This window comes from Eutrigla gurnardus (genome assembly GCF_963514095.1).
Source record: "Eutrigla gurnardus genome assembly, chromosome: 2".
Lineage (NCBI taxonomy): Eukaryota > Metazoa > Chordata > Actinopteri > Perciformes > Triglidae > Eutrigla > Eutrigla gurnardus.
In genome coordinates, this window is record NC_139916.1 from 18735476 (window position 1) to 18754463 (window position 18988).

At 42.3% G+C, this 18988-nt stretch overlaps 2 protein-coding genes and 1 pseudogene across 3 annotated transcripts; 2 read left to right on the plus strand and 1 right to left on the minus strand.

Moving 5' to 3' along the window:
• Positions 1-158: 158 nt before the first annotated feature.
• tsfm (Ts translation elongation factor, mitochondrial) lies at positions 159-2343 on the minus strand. Its single transcript, XM_084027139.1, has 6 exons — positions 2219-2343; positions 1863-2015; positions 1638-1766; positions 1437-1559; positions 951-1032; positions 159-823 (listed from the first exon to the last, which is right to left on the minus strand). Exons 1-6 carry the CDS (start codon positions 2264-2266, stop codon positions 429-431), a joined length of 930 nt encoding a protein of 309 aa, XP_083883265.1. The 5' UTR covers positions 2267-2343; the 3' UTR covers positions 159-428.
• A 974-nt stretch (positions 2344-3317) lies between these two features.
• On the plus strand, positions 3318-6464 carry endou (endonuclease, polyU-specific; the record flags this gene model as incomplete). The annotated part of the gene is made up of 9 exons (XM_084031036.1): positions 3318-3375; positions 3492-3614; positions 3703-3825; positions 4729-4900; positions 5005-5210; positions 5731-5844; positions 5924-6030; positions 6121-6263; positions 6344-6464. The coding sequence occupies 9 exons, from the start codon at positions 3318-3320 to the stop codon at positions 6462-6464; spliced, it is 1167 nt and encodes a 388-aa protein (XP_083887162.1).
• Positions 6465-11422: 4958 nt separating this feature from the next.
• Positions 11423-14208, plus strand: LOC311022223 (neurogenic differentiation factor 4 pseudogene; annotated as a pseudogene). Its single transcript, XR_014599418.1, has 2 exons — positions 11423-11580; positions 12553-14208. The product of XR_014599418.1 is annotated as a neurogenic differentiation factor 4 pseudogene (transcript).
• The last annotated feature ends 4780 nt before the right edge of the window (positions 14209-18988 follow it).

Here is an 18988-nt window from a genome sequence, read left to right on the forward strand (position 1 = left end):
ACCATCACAAGAAATGAAGCTGTCATTTCCCCCTGTATTATGTAGTTTCTTGGAAGAATACACATCAGGTTGGAAAAAAAGATTCCACGTAGACATGAATATTTCCTTCCATTCAACCTCATGTAAACTACATGCTATGATGAAAGAAACAAAGAAAGCATGAAAGAATAGGTTTATTACGACGGCAGGTTTACACATGGAAGTGGATTACCTGATTAACAGAATGTTAATGTGGATCTCAAATTCAACATACTTAGAAGCAGTCACAAATTACTATGAATTAGGATTAGGAGCAAAAGTAAAAAGACATCCATATCCTGCTTTCAAATTCATGAGGACTATATGTGACTGGCTGAATTTTCAAGAATACATGAGTAGTTGCATTTCATCTTAATTTTTAAATTAATAAACATATGATTTCTCTTTCTTCATTTTGCTTCTTCACTGGCCGTCTCGCCACACTGAAATCGGACAAAGTCCAGCACTCGAGCCTGTTGACCCCTGAGGAACTGTGCCACAGTTCTGCTGGGGTCTCCCAAGAAGGTCTGAGGCAGCAGGCGCGTCTCGCTTTCACCACAAGGCAGGTCATCCATGTTGCCCAGAGACACAGGGGCCTCTCCCACGACATGCTGTCCCAGCTTACGTCCTAGAACTTCTCGTTCTCCTTCCTTTCCACCTTGAAAGATGACCAGGGCGCCGTACCGACCCATGGCCACTTCAGTCTGGTTGCTCACACCACCGTGAATATATGAGCCGATGTGCCACTCGGCAGGGACACCCACCGTCACCGCCCGCTTCACTGACATGTTCTCACCAAGGCGACCTGAGAGGAAAGAGGGAAACGCATTTGATCAATGAATGGTGCAGCTCATTTCAGCAAAACATGCTTCATTTCAAATAATTCATTTGGAGGTCTGAATGATGAATGAGAGAAGCATTTTCTCACTGACCTATTGTGAGAGCAACCCGATCAGAAAGTGAAGCTCCTTCATCCACACTGAGTTTGTTTAACTCATCACCTGTCAGAGCACTCTGAAAACAGGATGTACAGGGAGTATGCATATATTAGTATGTACTGTAAACTAATTGAGTGTAACAATAAATATAGTTGTAAGCAGATAAACATAGTATTTGTTCATTATAACTTCTCCTATGAAGACATATTTTATAGCACTTTTATAGATTTTTGGAACCACTGGCTTGGATCTCTATTCACACAACCTGAAGGATATGTGCAGATGAGAGAAAAGCCAGAAGCTGACTGATAAAAACAGTGAAGTTGCAGTTCTGTTTAGACAATAATGACACATTTATGTGTGCACATCACATGCTTTAAAAGCAGGTTGAATAGAAACATGACATGCCTATTATATTATTAACATCAGATGGCCTTTATGTGGCTATTTACAGGATAAAAGAGCTCTGTGTGATTTTACCTTCACAAACCCTGCTTGACTTTGGGTTTTATTCTGGTGGTGAGCCATGGTGGCAAACGCCACATCCTTAACCAGCTGCTGGAACTTCTCATTACGGGCAACAAAGTCTGTCTCGCAGTTAACCTGCATGAAGAACAAATGTGCTGAATGTGTGATCAACTTAACAGTGCTGGTAACGGACTCCTGTATCGCTGGTCTTACCTCCACCATAACTGCAGCTTTATCTCCTATAAAGAGGCCAACCAGACCCTCCTTAGCTTTGCGACCCTCCAGCTTGTTTGCTTTGCTCCAGCCCTCCTTCTGGGCCTGCTCGTGTAGCCAGGTCTCAGCCTGAAGGGATGGCACATTACAACGCAGTTAGTTTCACCATGGAGTTGTGTTGTCGTACCACACTTGCAGTTTGAGTGCAGAGAGACGTCATGTTACCTGTGCTATGTCATTATCAAACTTATCCAGTGCTTTCTTGCAGTTAATGAACGTGTAGCCGGTGGTTTTCCGCAGTTTCATCAGGAGGGCTTTCTCTGCTGCCAGAAGCGGACAGCCTCTGTGTAACGACTGCACATGCTGACGAATACTGACCTGAGGATGACAGACGAGAGAAGGTGTAAGATAACAGAGACAATGACATCTAAACAAACATGACATTTTACTGAATTAGCAAAGAGGAACTGGGGTAACGTTGAGGTAGTGATTCAGAAGAACACCACCAAATAACAGCTCGAGTTTGCGGTAAAAAATATAATTTTAAAATCACAACAAAGTGTGAAACTTAATGTGCTCACCTTTGCAACGTCTCTTGTAATTGTTCTGAATAAAAAGGTTAACGACATCTTCACAACGCAGCAGTGAACTGACTTATAAAAGCCCAAATGTCATTGAAATCGTCCACGCTGTGTACGGAAGCCGCAGAGGGACCAAAAGGACTATACGAGTGTCTGTATTACTGCGCAGCGCCCTCTGCTGTGCGGGAGTGGCCTACAATGAGTTTTCTTTTACTCAAATCACAATAAACGGAGATCTGCTAACAGTGATATGAACTTAATTAAATAATTAAAAACCTAATTGATTTCTTGTTACCGTTAAGTTCTCTCTTACTGTTTAGAAACAGTTGAGCAGTTGTCAAGTTCTTTGCCTGTTTGAAAGTGACCGAAATCCTCAGAATATAAATAGGCCGATGCCTTTTATCTTATAACTTGAAGGACCTACATGCTTCTTTAATGGTTGGTATTTGTAGTGGGAGCAGATGACCTCAACATGACCAGGAATACAGCAGGTGAGCACATTTTGAGCTTTCAGAAATCCTGTGAAATTCAGCATCTGGTCACTGGCAGGAGAAAGAAGAATGCGTAAGAAGAATGTGTAAATATATTGTTTGTTCATACATTTAATTTTGTATTGTACAATATGGCCTTACAGCGCAATAGGTTAAAAGAGGAATTTAGCTACATAATTTCAATGTAACACAATAAATAAATGTGTGAAATATAAGATATAAGGCAGTTATTATCACAGCTCAGACCTTGATATTGATTTATTTTTGATACAACACCACCTGTGTGCTCAGCAGGTGTGCAGTTTCACAGAGGTGAGATAGCAGCGAGACGATTTATTTCCACCTTTTTTTTTTAAATTACTACAATCAATCATTGATCCTTTAAAAATACTCATTAGGATTATGAACAGAAGCCTACAATCAAGAAGTTAAAATGTCACATTTGACTTCACATTTTTTCCACGATACGCGCTCAATCTGAAGTGACTGACATCCAGACTTCTGGGTTGGGTTAACATGAGTGTTGAGTTTGGATTGGTCACGTGAAACTTGCTATAAAAGGGGGACCGAGTCAGTTCACATGGTTTTAAGTTTGCAGCTGAGCCACGATGAAGGTCATTGCTGTCCTTGTGCTTTGGGTGAGCCTGTTTCAACAGGGATATAGCAGTAAGTTTTTTTCTGCTTTATTAACATATTATTCCTGGTTTATATATAAGCATGTTATACATAACCAGTAACAAAAAGGATTGACATTAATACCAATCTGTCCTGTTGATTCTCAGACACCCTGGACTCATGTCAGGGTCGCTGTGGTTACGGCACAGACAGTGGTTTCTCCTGCCAGTGTAACCCATCCTGTGAGCGCTTCAGTGACTGCTGTTCTGATTATGCTCAACTATGTAAAGGTGAGAGACACAAGCTTATTTTATAACTAATAACACATTGTAGACTTCTGAAGAAAGCATTTCACAAATGTGTTTCTGTTCTTTATAGCTGGAGCCCAATCTTGTAAAGGCAGATGTGGTGAGAAATACAACTCTCAGAACGAGTGCCACTGCAACTCCAAGTGTCCCCAGCACCAAAACTGCTGCAGCGACTACGCAGACCTCTGTGACAGTAAGACCAACCACGTGTAGCCGTCTCACACACAGTACAGCTGATAGTCAGCTAGTTTCTACCTGTTTCCTGAGCAGCTGTACTCTACTTAGGACACCTGGTCACTTTCCCATGGTGCACGCTGAATCGAAGCAGATATCTAAGTTGTTACTTTTACTTGAGTGGGATTTTAAATGAATAACTTTTACTTTTACTGAAGTATTTTTTTCATTGCATTTTTTACTAACATTACACTCGAATAAAGGATTTGAATTCTTCACTGCTGTTGGTTTGCATGACCAAACTCTCATGGTCAAATCTTCTTTCAGTATTTGAACAGCAGGGGTCGCTGTTGTGCTATAAAACAATTGAAAGCAAAGTTCAAGTTTGCTCTAGTAATAATTAAAAAAAATGTTACTCAAGCAAAAGTACAGAATTTTAACCATGTCATGTTTAATAATACACATGTGATAATCTGTAATATATTTCTATGATATTTCAAGTAATATGTATATACTGATTATCAGATAATCAATCTGTTTGTAATTTATGTGAACTCTTAAACTCTTATCTGAAAATAAACGTATATCTAAAAAGTATATGTAGTAGAAAAATAAGTGAAGCATTTTCCTCTGAAATATGTGGAGTATAAGTATAAAGTAGCATAAAATGGAAGTAATAAAGCAAAGTACCTCAAATCCACACTTAAGTATTTAAATGTGCTTAGTAACTTTCCACCACACTACTACAGAAAAACATATTCCAGGTTGAAAACACCACCATCCCTCTCTCTCTCTCTCTCTCTCTCTCTCTCTCTCTCTCTCTCTCTCTCTCTCTCTCTCTCTCTCTCTCTCCAGTCCATCTAAAACAACAACAACAACCGTAATATGAAAATGAGGTGTTTGTGTTTTTGATGTTCTGTAGGTGGTGCAGGTGGTGGAGGTGGTGTGATCACCGATGCCGAGATCAAGGCTCTGTCTGAGGCGCTCTTTGCTCTGGATTCAAACAAGGCCTCGGCCTCAGAGTTGATCCTTGACCCTCAGGCTCTGGTGCCCAACTCTCAGACCAGCTCCAGGGACGATCTATCCTCTCGACCGTGAGAAGATTATTTTATTAGCCCGGCACTCTCTTCGCCTTGATCTTGATTTACAGTATCACCCCTTTTTCTGTGTCATTTTCTCTTTGTCTTTGTGGTCCCAGCTTGTTCCGATACCTGAACGAGGAGGCTCTGTTCTCCAGACCCACCTATGCCGCCCTGCTGGCTGTGCTGGACAACTACAGCAGGATGACTGGACAGACAGAGGACTTCAGTGCTCAGCAGCTTGCTGAGCAGGAGGCCTTCCTCAAAGAGACCATGTCCAACACTGAGCTGGGCAGAGAGCTGTTTGCTTTCCTCTACACCAAGGGTAACTAGGTCCACATGTAATAATGGGTTTTGACACTCGGTGTTCTTTGTCTCACTTCTACTTGAAAGACAATCCTCTTAGTTTTGGAACTACAGATCCCATAATGCTTTCACAAATGTAAACAAGATGAGGCTATAATGATGCCATGGAGGCAGTGATAGCTGCGTGCTACAATTTATTTAAAATTCTACATCAGTTTAAATGTTAGTGGCTTTATTGGCTCAACTGCCTCCAATACAATTCTGCCATTGACTTACATATTTTCTAATATACCACCATTAAAACGCCGAATTATCTATTAGCACTTCCTGTTTGCTGCGTACACATGGATGTGCAGACAACTATCACTGGATTATGTTGATACTGAAGAAAACTGAGGATTCATAGGAAAGTTCTACAGTTAATAAGTGTCTTTTTTCCTATGAGTTATAGTGATGTTAGATATGAAATAAGATGTTTTATATCCTTGTCACACTGAATATAAAATATACGTATCCTGGACATTCTTCTGTATTCTAAGGCATCTATGCATCAGAGGCAGATTTCATTCAGGACTTGAAGATGATGTGGTTTGGTCTGTACTCCCGCAACAACAACAAGATGGACTCCAGTGGCTTTGAACACATCTTTGCAGGTTTGGACAGAGCAGATATATTTCAAACACCACAGATGTTTTCCCCTTCGTGATTATAAAGACACACATTCTGTAACAGGAGAAATCAAGGGAGGAAAGGTTTCCGGTTTCCACAACTGGATCCAGTTTTATCTTCTCGAGAAAAGAGGAAAGCTGGACTACTACAGCCACAGCTTCAATGGGCCTGTAAGCATCCACAGACCGCAGTACGTTTATCTAAACTGTGTGTGTAGCACTCATTCATTTCCCCTCTTTCTTCCTTTCACCTGCTCTCAGTGGACCAGCTACCCTGACGTCATGGGGATGCAGTTCATGTGGGAGGGATACTACAAGCAGGTCGGGTCTGCAGTCATTGGCTGCAGCCCTGAATTTGATTTGGCCTTATACAGCCTCTGCTACATCACTCGCCCTGGAAAACAGTGAGCACATCTACATGTCTTGCGATGTTTTCATGCGTGTCATTTTCCGATTCACATTGTTTTTAATTGTCCATCTGCAGGTGTCGTCTGAGCCTGGGAGGGAAAGAGCTCTTCATCCAAACGTACACCTGGGAGAACTCTTTCTACGGTGATGGGAAGAAGTACATTGGCTCTGCCTTTCCTGCAACCCCCAGGAACTGAAGCTGCCATCTAATAAAAAATAAGCAACTCACGGAGGAGTCTGCTTGTGTTTCATGACACTCATAATGAATGAATAATAATACACCCAACAGAAACACTTTTCACAGAGAGATAAATAACATATTTATTTGAACTTTCCTGTTTAAAAGTTTATATTTGCATTCCCAAAATGTTTCTATAAAGCAGGAATAAAATGAAAAGACGTACACCTTCTGTTGCTTCCTTTTATAAGTGGCCCACCCTGACACATGCATATCCACTTGCCTAAATTAAACAGTAACCCAGACAGTGGATTAAACTGCAGTGTAACCTCTCGTGAACAGTCTAACAGACCAAGAGAATGTGGTGATCTCCCATGGGCACGATCAAACTGTGCCTAATGGGGCAAGAAATGGGCGTTTACACACCCTGAACAGGCACAATACTGACACCAACCCTTCGGTAGTAAGAGCATGTGTTCATCTGGCACAATTGCTTATTGTCTTATAAAACAGCAAAACAAAAAAATGCCAGCGGTGGCAGTATAAACTATAGAAACAAAAAGACATTAACAGATCCTGTTCTGCTTGACCTGCTTCAAACAGTAGCCACCAGCTAGACCTGTTCTTATCAGCTGTCCATAAAGCTGTGTATATAACTCCCCAGTGTGGGGTTAAGTGTGTGTGTGTGTGTGTGTGTGTGTGTGTGTGTGTGTGTGTGTGTGTGTGTGTGTGTGTGTGTGTGTGTGTGTGTGTGTGTGTGTGTGTGTGTCTGTCCAGCTGGGATGGGGGTTGATTTTACTCTTTCACTCATCTAGGGTGACTAACAGGATAAATCCTGGTCTGCCGACAGAACAGGGGGGACACACTTGCAGCCCTGTTTGAAGAAAGTATTACAGGAGATGGATCTGCCACTGATCCCATTGTCCACCAGTCTGTGTGCATTCATGCAAGACAGGAGCACAAGACCAGTCAGTTCACAGGAAAGCTATAGTCTTCAGCGTTTCATGGGATTTGGGCCTCACATGCAGGCAGAGTGTTGCAGCAACAATAAACTTAGCCCAGGGAAGAATTCCTCTCGCTGTTTTGTCAGAGCATATTACATTTTCTGAGCTGGTGACTCTAGAAATTAGAAGAGTAAATCTTCTCTCTTTTCACACCGCCTTTTCTTTTTAAAGCCCCGGCAGAATCAAATTAAACCACAGTGGGGCAAATAAAAAGGAAAAAAAGATTCAATTGTTTCTTTTGTAGCTCACACAACTTCATAATCGAATTATAGCTGGCCACCCGCCAGCGTGTCCTCGCATCTCCCCCGAATGGGCTCCTCCTGGCAGATCTCGTGAGCCACCTGACTTTTGTTTTGTAATTATATTATCCCGCACTCCCTTTAGCGTGTTGTGGCTAATGGCTGCGCGGGCTAGCCCAGCTGCACATGCAAAAACAAAGCTGCTTATGGGGCCAGACAATGGACCCATGGAAAAGGGACGCCTGAAGGCGGTCAGCCAATGAGCATGCACGACGGGGGGCCGACAGAGGGTTTAAGGAAGGGTTAAGGGGGTTTAGGGGTTCAGGCAGAGGGGGGGTGTCTATTTTACCCAGTAGTGGGGTCCATCAATGAGATGGTTAGAAGGAGGACACATGGTCAACATCACCCTTGTCTCCCCAGGATCGGTGGGCTGGAGGGAGGTTCAAGTTTCGGTTTAGATGCCGGCCATTTCTAAAGTTGATTGGGGACCATGAAATACGGAGCAACATTCATTCTCTGGAGGGTTTTTGTGTGCTTTACGAACAATTTGATGACCGTATTGTCATTTGAAGTGGATGCAGACATGCAAACAGAGCAATACAATCTTGGTCCATTCAACTGACCCTGCCGTAGCACTGCTGCATTTTAAATATACCCAAGGCCGCCAATATTGCAGGAGGAAAAATATTTTGATTACACACACGCACACACACACACGCATCCACACGCACACACACACACACTCCTCCTCATGCGTTGGCATCCCTCAGAGGACTTCCAGTTTAACAGATGGACAAAGCCCACTTTCCCCCACTGTCATAAAAAGATGCACTGGGGAATCATGGGAAGGTCATGTCTGTGTGTGTACCGGAGTGAAGCTTTATCTGTATTTCATTTTTTAATTATAAAAAACTCAATTCCCAGTCTCACGAACATACCTAGAAAAGGTGAAGTATCTGAGCAATGTGAACATGCTGGGTGAGCTGAGCAGCCAGTGGAGAATAGATGAGCATCTGAGCCACAGACTGTTCAAATAAGAGATATGTTTAAGAGCAGGCCATCTGCAGCAGGACATCATCGTGTGCAGTCAGCTCTGGGGGTCCTAGGGGGCATTATTGCATATATACAGTATTACACTTGACTAAGTGGTTCAAACTGAAAAGCCAAAAAAGCAGTTTTGTCATGACAGATACATTTAGCAAGTTGGAATTCGACTCATAGCAGCAAAAACAAAATAGAATCCTTTTAATTATTTTATTTTAGTATCACAAACGGGGACACAAGGCCTCATCTATCATATTCCCCTGCTAGTCCCACTCTGGGGATCCTAGAGGCCCGGCTCTACTATTCCCATCCCAGGCTGCAGGTGTGGAATAGGAAAGGCAGAGACCCATGGGGAGGAGCGGTATAGGGAAGCCGGTCGGCCTGGGAATGAACGGGGAATGAGGTGTGCAGATAACCTCCCAACCTTCCTCAAGCCTCTCCGTTAAGAGCATGTGGTGCTCTTTTTCTAAATGGTGCAAATCCTCTGCCTCTCCATTCCACGGTCAGTGATGATGAGTGTCCACAGCATATCCTGTTGTTGCTCACGTCTTTGTCACAAAGGTAGTAAATTAGATTAATCATTTTATATAGCAGAAAGGGGTAATGGATCACAGTTAAATTCTCCAGCCACTGATACATGTATTTTGGTTGTGGCTCAACAGATAACTAAGAAAACCTAGTATTATTTTACTAAGAAGAAAAATTAGGCCTGTTAATCCACAATTATTTGTGGTTCAATACACAGCATGTCCCCTTTGAGTCACTTTGTAAGCGTTGGTTTCTCAAATGAGGGCAATGTCATATTGACTGGTGTGTAGTTCCCCTCCTGAATGTTACAGTCAAGAGTCAAATCTCCATAAACTCCTTTTTCCTTCTTTCTTTGTCAGTGCAAAGCATCAAATAGAATGAGTGTTTTTGCATAAGTGTGTAATTTAATGTGTTGCACTTGATGGTTTGATATGATGAACAAGTGCAAATTTAAAGTTTCAATTGATGATCAAGTTATCTGAGAAGGTTTTACAGCCTTGGATAAGTCAACTTTAGGTTTTACCCGGAATATTAAAAATATAAAATAAAATATAAACATATTTTAGAGAAAACATTTACAAATATCTTTAAATATTTTTCATTCAGAACAAACATATAGGTTGTGGAAAAAATGTATTCACTCATCATTATATCCAGCCAAGATAAATTTGCTGTTAAGATGATACAGCTGTTGGCCTTTTGAAAAATACCAGTGGTGGAAAGTAACAAAGTACATTTACCCAAGTACTACACTTGAGTACTTTTTCACTTGTACTTAAAGGGGGTGGACACCATTTTTACACATCTAAGTATTAGTCGTAGGGCGTATCACTGCATATGTGACAACAGTTGTATAAAGCCCTTTGTGGCTGCAGGGAGACGCATCATGTCTGATTAATCGCCTCAAATGATGAAATGTTAAAACATGATGAAATGCTAAAACATGTGCGTGTGAAGTTAGAAAGAATCTTACCGCTCCTCATCTCTGATTGAGGCTACAGTACACACACATTTCTGAAAACTGTCGGTGGTCAAGTTGCATATTAAAAAGCAAGAAAAATGTGTGGACTAAATAAAGGAGGAAAATCTCTGCTTTTTCTGTAGAAACTTTAACTTTAACTCTTCATTGTAGTCTGGGGATATTACTATTTTAACATGAATATTTCAATATTCCACTCCATACTTCTACCCCACTATACTCCCTAACTCCATTATATCTGCCAGCTACAATACAAAAGCTGTATTCTCAAAGGTTATTTGACTATAAGTGGTTCTTTGGCATCACGCTGAAAAAATAGTCCCAGATAGCATCTTTATTTACTTTACACTTAGATGTATGGATTTCCTTAGCAGATTCTGATTTTAAGTAAATACTTAACAAAATAAACTATGATGAAAATAGAGCTGTAAATAATAAATAATGAAATGCTATGTAACAAGACCAATAATAATAGCAAGAATCCCTAATAATATTACAGTATGAATTGGTAGCATAGGCTTATGCTGATGGTGCTATAAAAACGATTTAACATAAAACCTCTCAGCTACTTGTAGACTACATCATGTTTTATTGTAGGCCTTCAACTTTGGGTACGTGAGTGCTAAAGTCCTGAACATTCAGTCTGGGTTCTGGTGATTTAAGCCGCATGGACCTATATAGTGCAGAGAGAAGAGGCCATTCGTGAGTCCCAGAGACACTGAAACTGTAACTGCACACCTCATGTGACCGAATTTACCCCGTCTGGTCAGGGCTGCCTCTGGGGCGAAATGAACTTGTTCAACAGCTTGTCTCCGCAGTGCAGAGGAATGGATGGCTGGAAGATTGGATGAAGCAAGCACCTGCTCACACGCAACTTCAAGCTGTCACATACAGTTAGGCTCAGCCCGCTGAGCGCGTCTCTGCTCCGCTCAATGCGAACGTGCTGCGGATTTGGCGGCCGCCTCTCGCCAAGCAACAAAGGCCCGGGCCTCTCGCGGTTTATCTGTAGAGTTTCAGCAAGCTTACGCACATCTCCCTCCGCGCAAACACGCGCACACACGCGCGCGCGCACACCCACGGGGAGGGTGGGGGGATGAGAGAGAGAGCCTCTCGCTCCAGCCACGGGCCGGCCACGCGCGAGTTCAACAGAATTGGATGTGTGTGGGGGAGGAGCTTTGACGTGGAGGTTAAAACCCAGAGCCCCCGCAGAGTGACCCACACACGGAGGCTCTGTGGGACAGCTCTGCACGGGGACACCGTAGACGGACACTCCACGGCAACTGTGAAAGAAAACCATCATCTCTAAACTTCCTGTGGAGGTCCCGGGACACATCAGCACGGGTATGTTTCGGCTTAATTATGGAAGCATTTTGTAGCACGAGAGAGTTTTTGGGAGTCGTTTAGACTATTTTCAATACAGGTCAGGCAATGAAACAAAAAATGTAATATGCAGAAAAGCCTTATATTCTTTGGTCGACATTTAGCAAATAGCATCTCAATCACGCATTTTGTCGTGACGCATTCATTTTACTGCTTTTTGGGAAATGTCTGATTCCAATGCAATCTGAGTCTGTCTGTCACTGATCTGGGGACGTCGATCTTTCATTTAATCCCATGGTCGTCGCTTCATGCAGGGAGAAAATCCTGCGATGCCCCAGATTTAAGTCCCGTCAGTGACTTTATCTCGCTTGTGGCATTAGCCTACCAGTTCACAAATTGACCGGGATTACCCTGAGAGAGGCGCAGGAAATGAATAAAAAACATATCAATCAGCCAGCACGCAAAGGTTCGGTGTGTAGGTGAAGTTATGTCTTGTGTAAAGCCGGCACCTGTGGCGGAGGAGCGCGACAGGAGGGAACTGTCCGGTGCTGAAACACTTGTACGTCTGTTACAGGGCCGGAGACGGGATTTGAGTTATTTCTTATTGCAATCAAAGTCATCACATTTATTCAGAATCAAATTATGAAATATCTAACCAACACAACACCCAATATGTGTACTTTTTAAATGGTTTGTTTGTATCCAGTTTGTTGCTTAAAACAAATTGCCAGAAAAGCGAAAATAAGGAGGACTTGACCTAAGGTTCAAATTATGTACTGTATAATTGTGTTGTCATTTTGTATGTATAATCTAAATATACCTCACAGCAGTACTTAAGTGCAGTACTTTGTACAGATTTATTTAGCATTACTTGCATTTAATAGTGCCTTTTGACCACTCTCTTCTGTTGTGGTAGTGTACTAATGATTGAAAAGAAAAAGTTTTTTTCCCCCACAGCATGTGTTTGACAAAGATGTTGTCTTGTTTCTACAGTACCATGATGATTAAGCCGTATGTGAGACAAGGTGAGGGAGAGGAGGTTGTCAGCCCTCTGCAGTGGATGGATGGGGACATGAGCTCACCTGATGGGGACGCATCTGTCTCGTCGCACTGCTACGGAGAAGGCGGAGAGGACCAAGAGGACAAGGAGATGGGGAGTGAGGATGCGCAGGAAGACGAGGAGGATGAGGAGGGACAGGAAGATGAAAACGAGTCCAAGCGACGTGGGCCGAAGAAAAAGCGGATGACGAAGGGCCGGCAGGAGCGATTCCGTGCGAGACGGGTGAAGGCGAATGCCAGGGAGCGTTCGCGTATGCACGGCCTAAATGACGCACTGGAGAACCTGCGCACCATCATGCCGTGTCACTCCAAAACACAGAAACTGTCCAAGATCGAGACGCTACGGCTGGCCCGCAACTACATCTGCGCTCTGTCTGAGGCCTTGGAGGGGGGCCTTTCCACAGAGAGCAGGGCCTTCATGGAGACACTGTGTAAGGGCCTCTCGCAGCCCACCAGCAACCTGGTGGCCGGCTGCTTGCAGCTGGGACCGGCGTCTGGTTCTGGGATGAGGCCGGAGGATAGACACAGAGTCCGGGCAGCTCCCGCTCCTCTCAGCGGCATGGTGAGCTACTCCTCTCCAGGCCTGCCGAGTCCGCCGTACGGCACTTTTGACTCTGCTCACCTGCTTCACCTGAGAGTGATGAAAGGAGGAGCGTACGAGAATCACTCACCAAATGAGTATAACGCCGGCGGCGTGGGGACCCCTCCGTATGACGGGCCCCCTACACCACCCCTGAGCATCAGCAGTAACATGGTGCCCAAACAGGAGCCTTCACCCCACTACCCACCCCCACACCACTACTCCCCCACCCCTGTGGACCAGGGCCTGTATCAGACTCAGACTGGCTACGACGTACACTTAGAGGGGCCGTATGACTCCTACCATCCACAGCAAATGCCCCCCCGACAGATAACGTCCATCTACAGAGACTAAGGCGGATCAGGAGAGTGCATCCTGCTTCAGCCATCAATGCATCCGAGTGCTCGTCTTTGCTCTGTGATCCTTCATGAAGACCGACTGACACTGACTGAAGGATTAGTTTCACTCAGTAGACAGTCTGCTTGTAGAGGAACTGTAGAATAAAAATGGTTTGTTTACACGTGTGGTGCACTTAGATTAGCACTGCTTAATGCTCTTAAAATTAGAAAATACTTGACTTACATCAATCCATTTCACAATACAAGACACCGATTACCAAATAATTTAAGGGTCCTAAAAGGAAATGTTGCTCCGGCCGTTTTGACCGGACGTCACATTACTATGATATAAGCACTTCTAATGTAGCTTTGGCAAGATCAGATATTCTACATAAATTGAAAGTAATTTTATTTATTCTCTAATTTAATACAGTGTATATGGACTTTGTTCTGATGTGCAGGTGTGTTTTGTTTTCCTTTTGTACATATTTGTGGTCAAGGCTTCTCTCTGTTCGCTTCTTAGACCGATAGTTTATCTCTCATTCTACCTATTTCTCCCTTTCTTTGTTTAGGACAATATTTCATGTCACTGTGAAGAAGCAAAAATGTCATTCTCAGGTCGATATTATGGAAATTAATATCTAATTTCCAACAAATTTATATCGGATAACATGTCACTTTTCTTTGTCTTTTTCATTTCTGTTGTCTTTTGGAAAATTTGATGTTATTAAAAATATTTTAAAAATCCATCGATCTTGTGTTTACTACATACTGTAGACAGACATGGATAGATAGATAGATGGATAGATAGATAGATAGATAGATAGATAGATAGATAGATAGATAGATAGATAGATAGATAGATAGATAGATAGATAGATAGATAGATAGATAGATAGATAGACCTTTTGTCTTATATGACACCGTCCTGTTTACAACTTTGTTTCTCATTTCTCTCCCCAGATCTTGGTGGTTTAGCTTCTCTAATCCGTCTTTTAATGAAAGGACGGATGTGCGAGGCCGGATTGTAAGATAAACATTTATGATTAACATGGCTGCCCGGCAACGCAGACCTTCTTCTTCCCTGACACTGGGACGGCATAATCCTGTCCTGCCATCTCAGACCACAATTTATCTCTCAAATACGTATTTAACACCTCTGTACATTTATACAGTTGACCCTTCATATACACACACATTCAGGAACATGCACATTTTCCAGTATCTAACTGAAGATTCATAGGGTTGGACATATCGGCCTTTCCTTCTTTAATCTGAAGATTGACCCTAATGGAGAAACATTAAATGACGAGGTGGAAAAGAGAAAATTACAACAAAAACAGTAACCGAGTAGAAAAATATCGGCCTGGAAATGTACTATCAAAGTGAGAACAATGAAAAAAAAAGCCAACAAAGATCTGATCTAAGAGCAGCCACTTCTGTTGATTCATGATCCAGGCTGGTCAGTTTGAGGGCCACCCACTGAGAGGTCAGTTCGAGGGGGTCACAAGGTCACACCCCGGGTCATGGCTCACTGGTGGGAATGGTCTGAGAGAGTCATGGTCTCCAGTTGATTCATCATTTTTGCCGGTCAACACCTTCCTGTTATTTCTGTCCAATGTTCACCACAGCTTTCCATTTAGGAGAGCGAGTGTTTGTATGACGTTAGAAATTATATTATGGATGAAACGCTCATAATCCTGATAAACATGCTGACGGACATCCCACGCATGACCTGCGGTGGGAGAAATATATCACTTTGTATTCACAAGGATTAGTATAAGCCTGTGTGTGTGTGTGTGTGTGTGTGTGTGTGTGTGTGTGTGTGTGTGTGTGTGTGTGTGTGTGTGTGTGTGTGCATTTGCACTACAAGCTGGGGAACCAGAGACTAACTTTGAAAGGGCAGAATGAATAACAAAAACAGGGCATCTCTCTGCTCTTTGAAGGCACACACGATCCTCAGACAGGACGCCTGACACTGGAAATGTGGGATAATTGTTATTTAACCAAATGATAAATGATGAACCGTCGATAAGCCAATGTTTTGGGGGGGCAAATCAAAAGGCCACTTTTAGCCCAAGACAAAGAAAGGGCTGAATTCACCCTTTTTGACCCTTGACCCCTTTGACTGTGACTCTAGATGATCTGAATGAGCCCACGATGGCAGCACAAAATGTCTTATGTGCTACTACACTTTGGTATTTTTTGTATAGTTTCTTCAGGAATTCAGTAGGAAAAATAAAGTGTTAAATTGCTACAAATTCCAAATAATAAATTGCAAGTGTAACCAAGTCATTTAGTCAGCGCACTGGTCAGTTCAGCACATTTTAAATTTGTTTACAGCCATCAATAGATATTTACTCCAGCCGTTACTTTAAGAACATTCTTTATTTTCCCTTTAATCATTAATCCCTTAACTCTGGAAAATGTTATCATTGGAAATGATGGAATTGTTGTTCATATTGCAGCTTCCTGGCTGATTATTATCAGCAAGTCATCTACATAATACACTGTATATAAAGTGTATGTGTTGGATATAGTATATGTATGCTTTTGCATGTGTACTGTCTGTGAAACACACAGCATACAACTATGTCCACGGCTGTGTTATTTGGGATAAAACAGTATTAAGCAGCTGATCGGAGCTCAGTGTCTGAATGGTTGCATTAACTCACTAATCCTAGAGGGAGAGGGGCAGTCGGGCCAGCAGCTCATCATCTCATCTGCTGCGCAACAGCATGCAGCTATTATGCCTTTACTCAACAACAAAGCACCCAACGGTGCTCAAGTCTTACCCAGGCAGCGATAATATCTTAATTCAAATGAAGTTCAGGAAAAAAGTATCCTGTTCCGTTTATGCCCATGAGGAGTGCTTTGGTTATTATCATTTGCATTCGTTAGTAGTGACTCTATATATGAGTAGAATAACACTGCCACCAGGCGGTGAAAGCTTTTTTTCCTAAAATAAAATCATCAGTTGGGTAAGGAGAGCATTTGGCCACTAGGTGTCATTGTTAGACAATCTGCTGTAACCTTGAAGTCTGACTGAGGCCTTCTGCAAATATTGTTGTGGAAAAAGAGAGACGTGATCCTTCACTGCTTGGCTTCCCTACACTTGATAAGTGACTGTAATCCAGGCATCTGTTAAACACGGTCTGCTGGGGGGAAGAACACAACAGCATTTTAGTGTGCATGTTAAACATTTGACAGGAATGTGGCACAAAGTAGGCCTACAGACTGATTAAAACAGAAAACATTTGGGGGGAAAAGAATGACTAAACACTGCGTGCCAGCAGAGTGAGGACGGGGAATAAAATTAACCTATTTACATGTAAACTGGTTGATGGAGTGTGTTTGGATCAGAATAATCAGGCTAATAAAGGTACCTGGGGACACGGCTCTATCACAGATCTGCATTCTCTCCTCTCTATCAGCCAGCGATCATATCAAACTCTGTAATTATTTACTGTGAAAGGACATGAAAAAGGATTAATCAAGGAAGTCTGACTGATTAAATCTTCAAAGGCAGCGCCGAGGAGCAAGGCCTAATAGGGAAGAGGGATGTGGTCGGTGCTTTTATCCTTGAGGTGGAAAAGAATGAAGTAGAAAACCACATAGTGCTCTTCAGGACTGCTGGCACAGTGGGCTGAAAAGGAGCCAAAATCACTGTAGGAAAACAACACAACTGGCACTATTTGAAGTAAAACTCTTGGCATTATACTGATTTTGTTTGAAAATGCCTTTATAGATAATGGGACAAATGATTCTCTGTGGTCCCAGAGTTAACCACAAGATGTTATTAGTAGCGTCATAAAAGAAAGTGTTGAATTAACCACAGAATGAAAAATACGTCCGTAAAGTGGAGCCACAGGCTGCATCAGCCAACTATATCACAGACACCTAAGAATCAATTGACAATTAACAATTTTATGAGAAAAACAATGTATCTCAATATCTATGAGATATGGGAGTCGTGTGAGCAATTAAGCACTTTTAACAGAGTAAGTATTTAGGCCCAAGCATTAGTTACAATAATCCAATTATAACTTATAGTATAACACAAATCTGACAGGCAGAATTCTGTTGATATAAAAGTACTTTTACTTCTGATAATTCAAGTACATTTTGCTGATAATATTTACTAATAAAGACTGAAAAATATGTCGGGCCTTTACTTGTTATTGCATGTTTACATTCATATTCTCATTCACATATTGTCATTCACGTACACTTTTTGTATTTAAGTAAATTATTTGAATACTTCTTATATCAACACAAAATGAGTGATTAATATCAACATTAAAGAAGTGCACCAAAAAAACATTAACTTTCCCCCAAAACATGCACAATAATTACACCTTTCTATAGAAACATAGGTTTTTCTTGATTTATCTGTATTCTTGTGAAGAACAAGTCATGGTGAATATTTAAAATGAAGGTTAGAAGTGTAATATTGAACCGGTTGATGATCTTCTAAAACAAGTACCTGTCCTTCTGAGGGCAGCTACCCTGTCTGCATAATGTATAAGCCGTATCAATTATCTGAGACAAATGCCAACGTGGTCAAAAGATGATGTGGACTGCGGGCCGTAAAACTGTAACGGCATCGTTGTGGCCAGCGGTAGTTTAACTAAATGGCTGAATTTGTTTTTACGTCGTCCAAACATGTGGAGGGGAATGGAGACCACGTAAACATTGACGAGCCATTTATAGATCAGAGAAAGAGGAACGCAACATCCTGCATTTCTCTAGCGGATGTAATGGTGAGCGTTCTTGTAAAACTTTTATTGCAGAGAGAGAGAGAGAGAGAGAGAGAGAGAATGGTTTAGAGAGAGAAGAGCGACCCTGAGGGGGAGGAATCAGGGAGTGTGTGTGTGTGTGTGTGTAACTGTATCCCCCCGGTGAAATGTGCTTACTACTCCAGTTTGCTGTCCTTCCCCACTGTCCCTTAACCTCACCCCTACGTGGCACGTTGCCAGGGGTTATTTGTGTGTGTCCATATTATGCAAATATTAAACTGGGCTATGAGTTTACGTGCCCAGTTTAATATTTGAGGCACCTCTCACTCACAGTCACAGTGGGAGCCTGTCAAGTCTGAGGGGACGGTGCCATCACTTGTTTTTTCCAAATAGCCTCTCTCATTTGCACAAGAGCACCTCATATAGCCTCCTGGATGCCATTTAGCTATATTTAAACCCTTAATTTACCAACCATATTCTGTGGGTTGTGAAATGCATGTGGCAGAATCAAGCTGACTTCTTCACAGGCCTGTTAGCGTATCAGAATTAGGTTGACATTTACTCGACATTGGGCCATGCGTCAGTCTCACCTCAGCCTTCGCCTCCTGCTCCTCCACCCAATACTCTCCCACCTCCCCGAAACGACACTTGCAAGCACATTTTTGATATCCACTCTAAATTTACACTCACTGGCAGTGGCGTGGAATCGACAT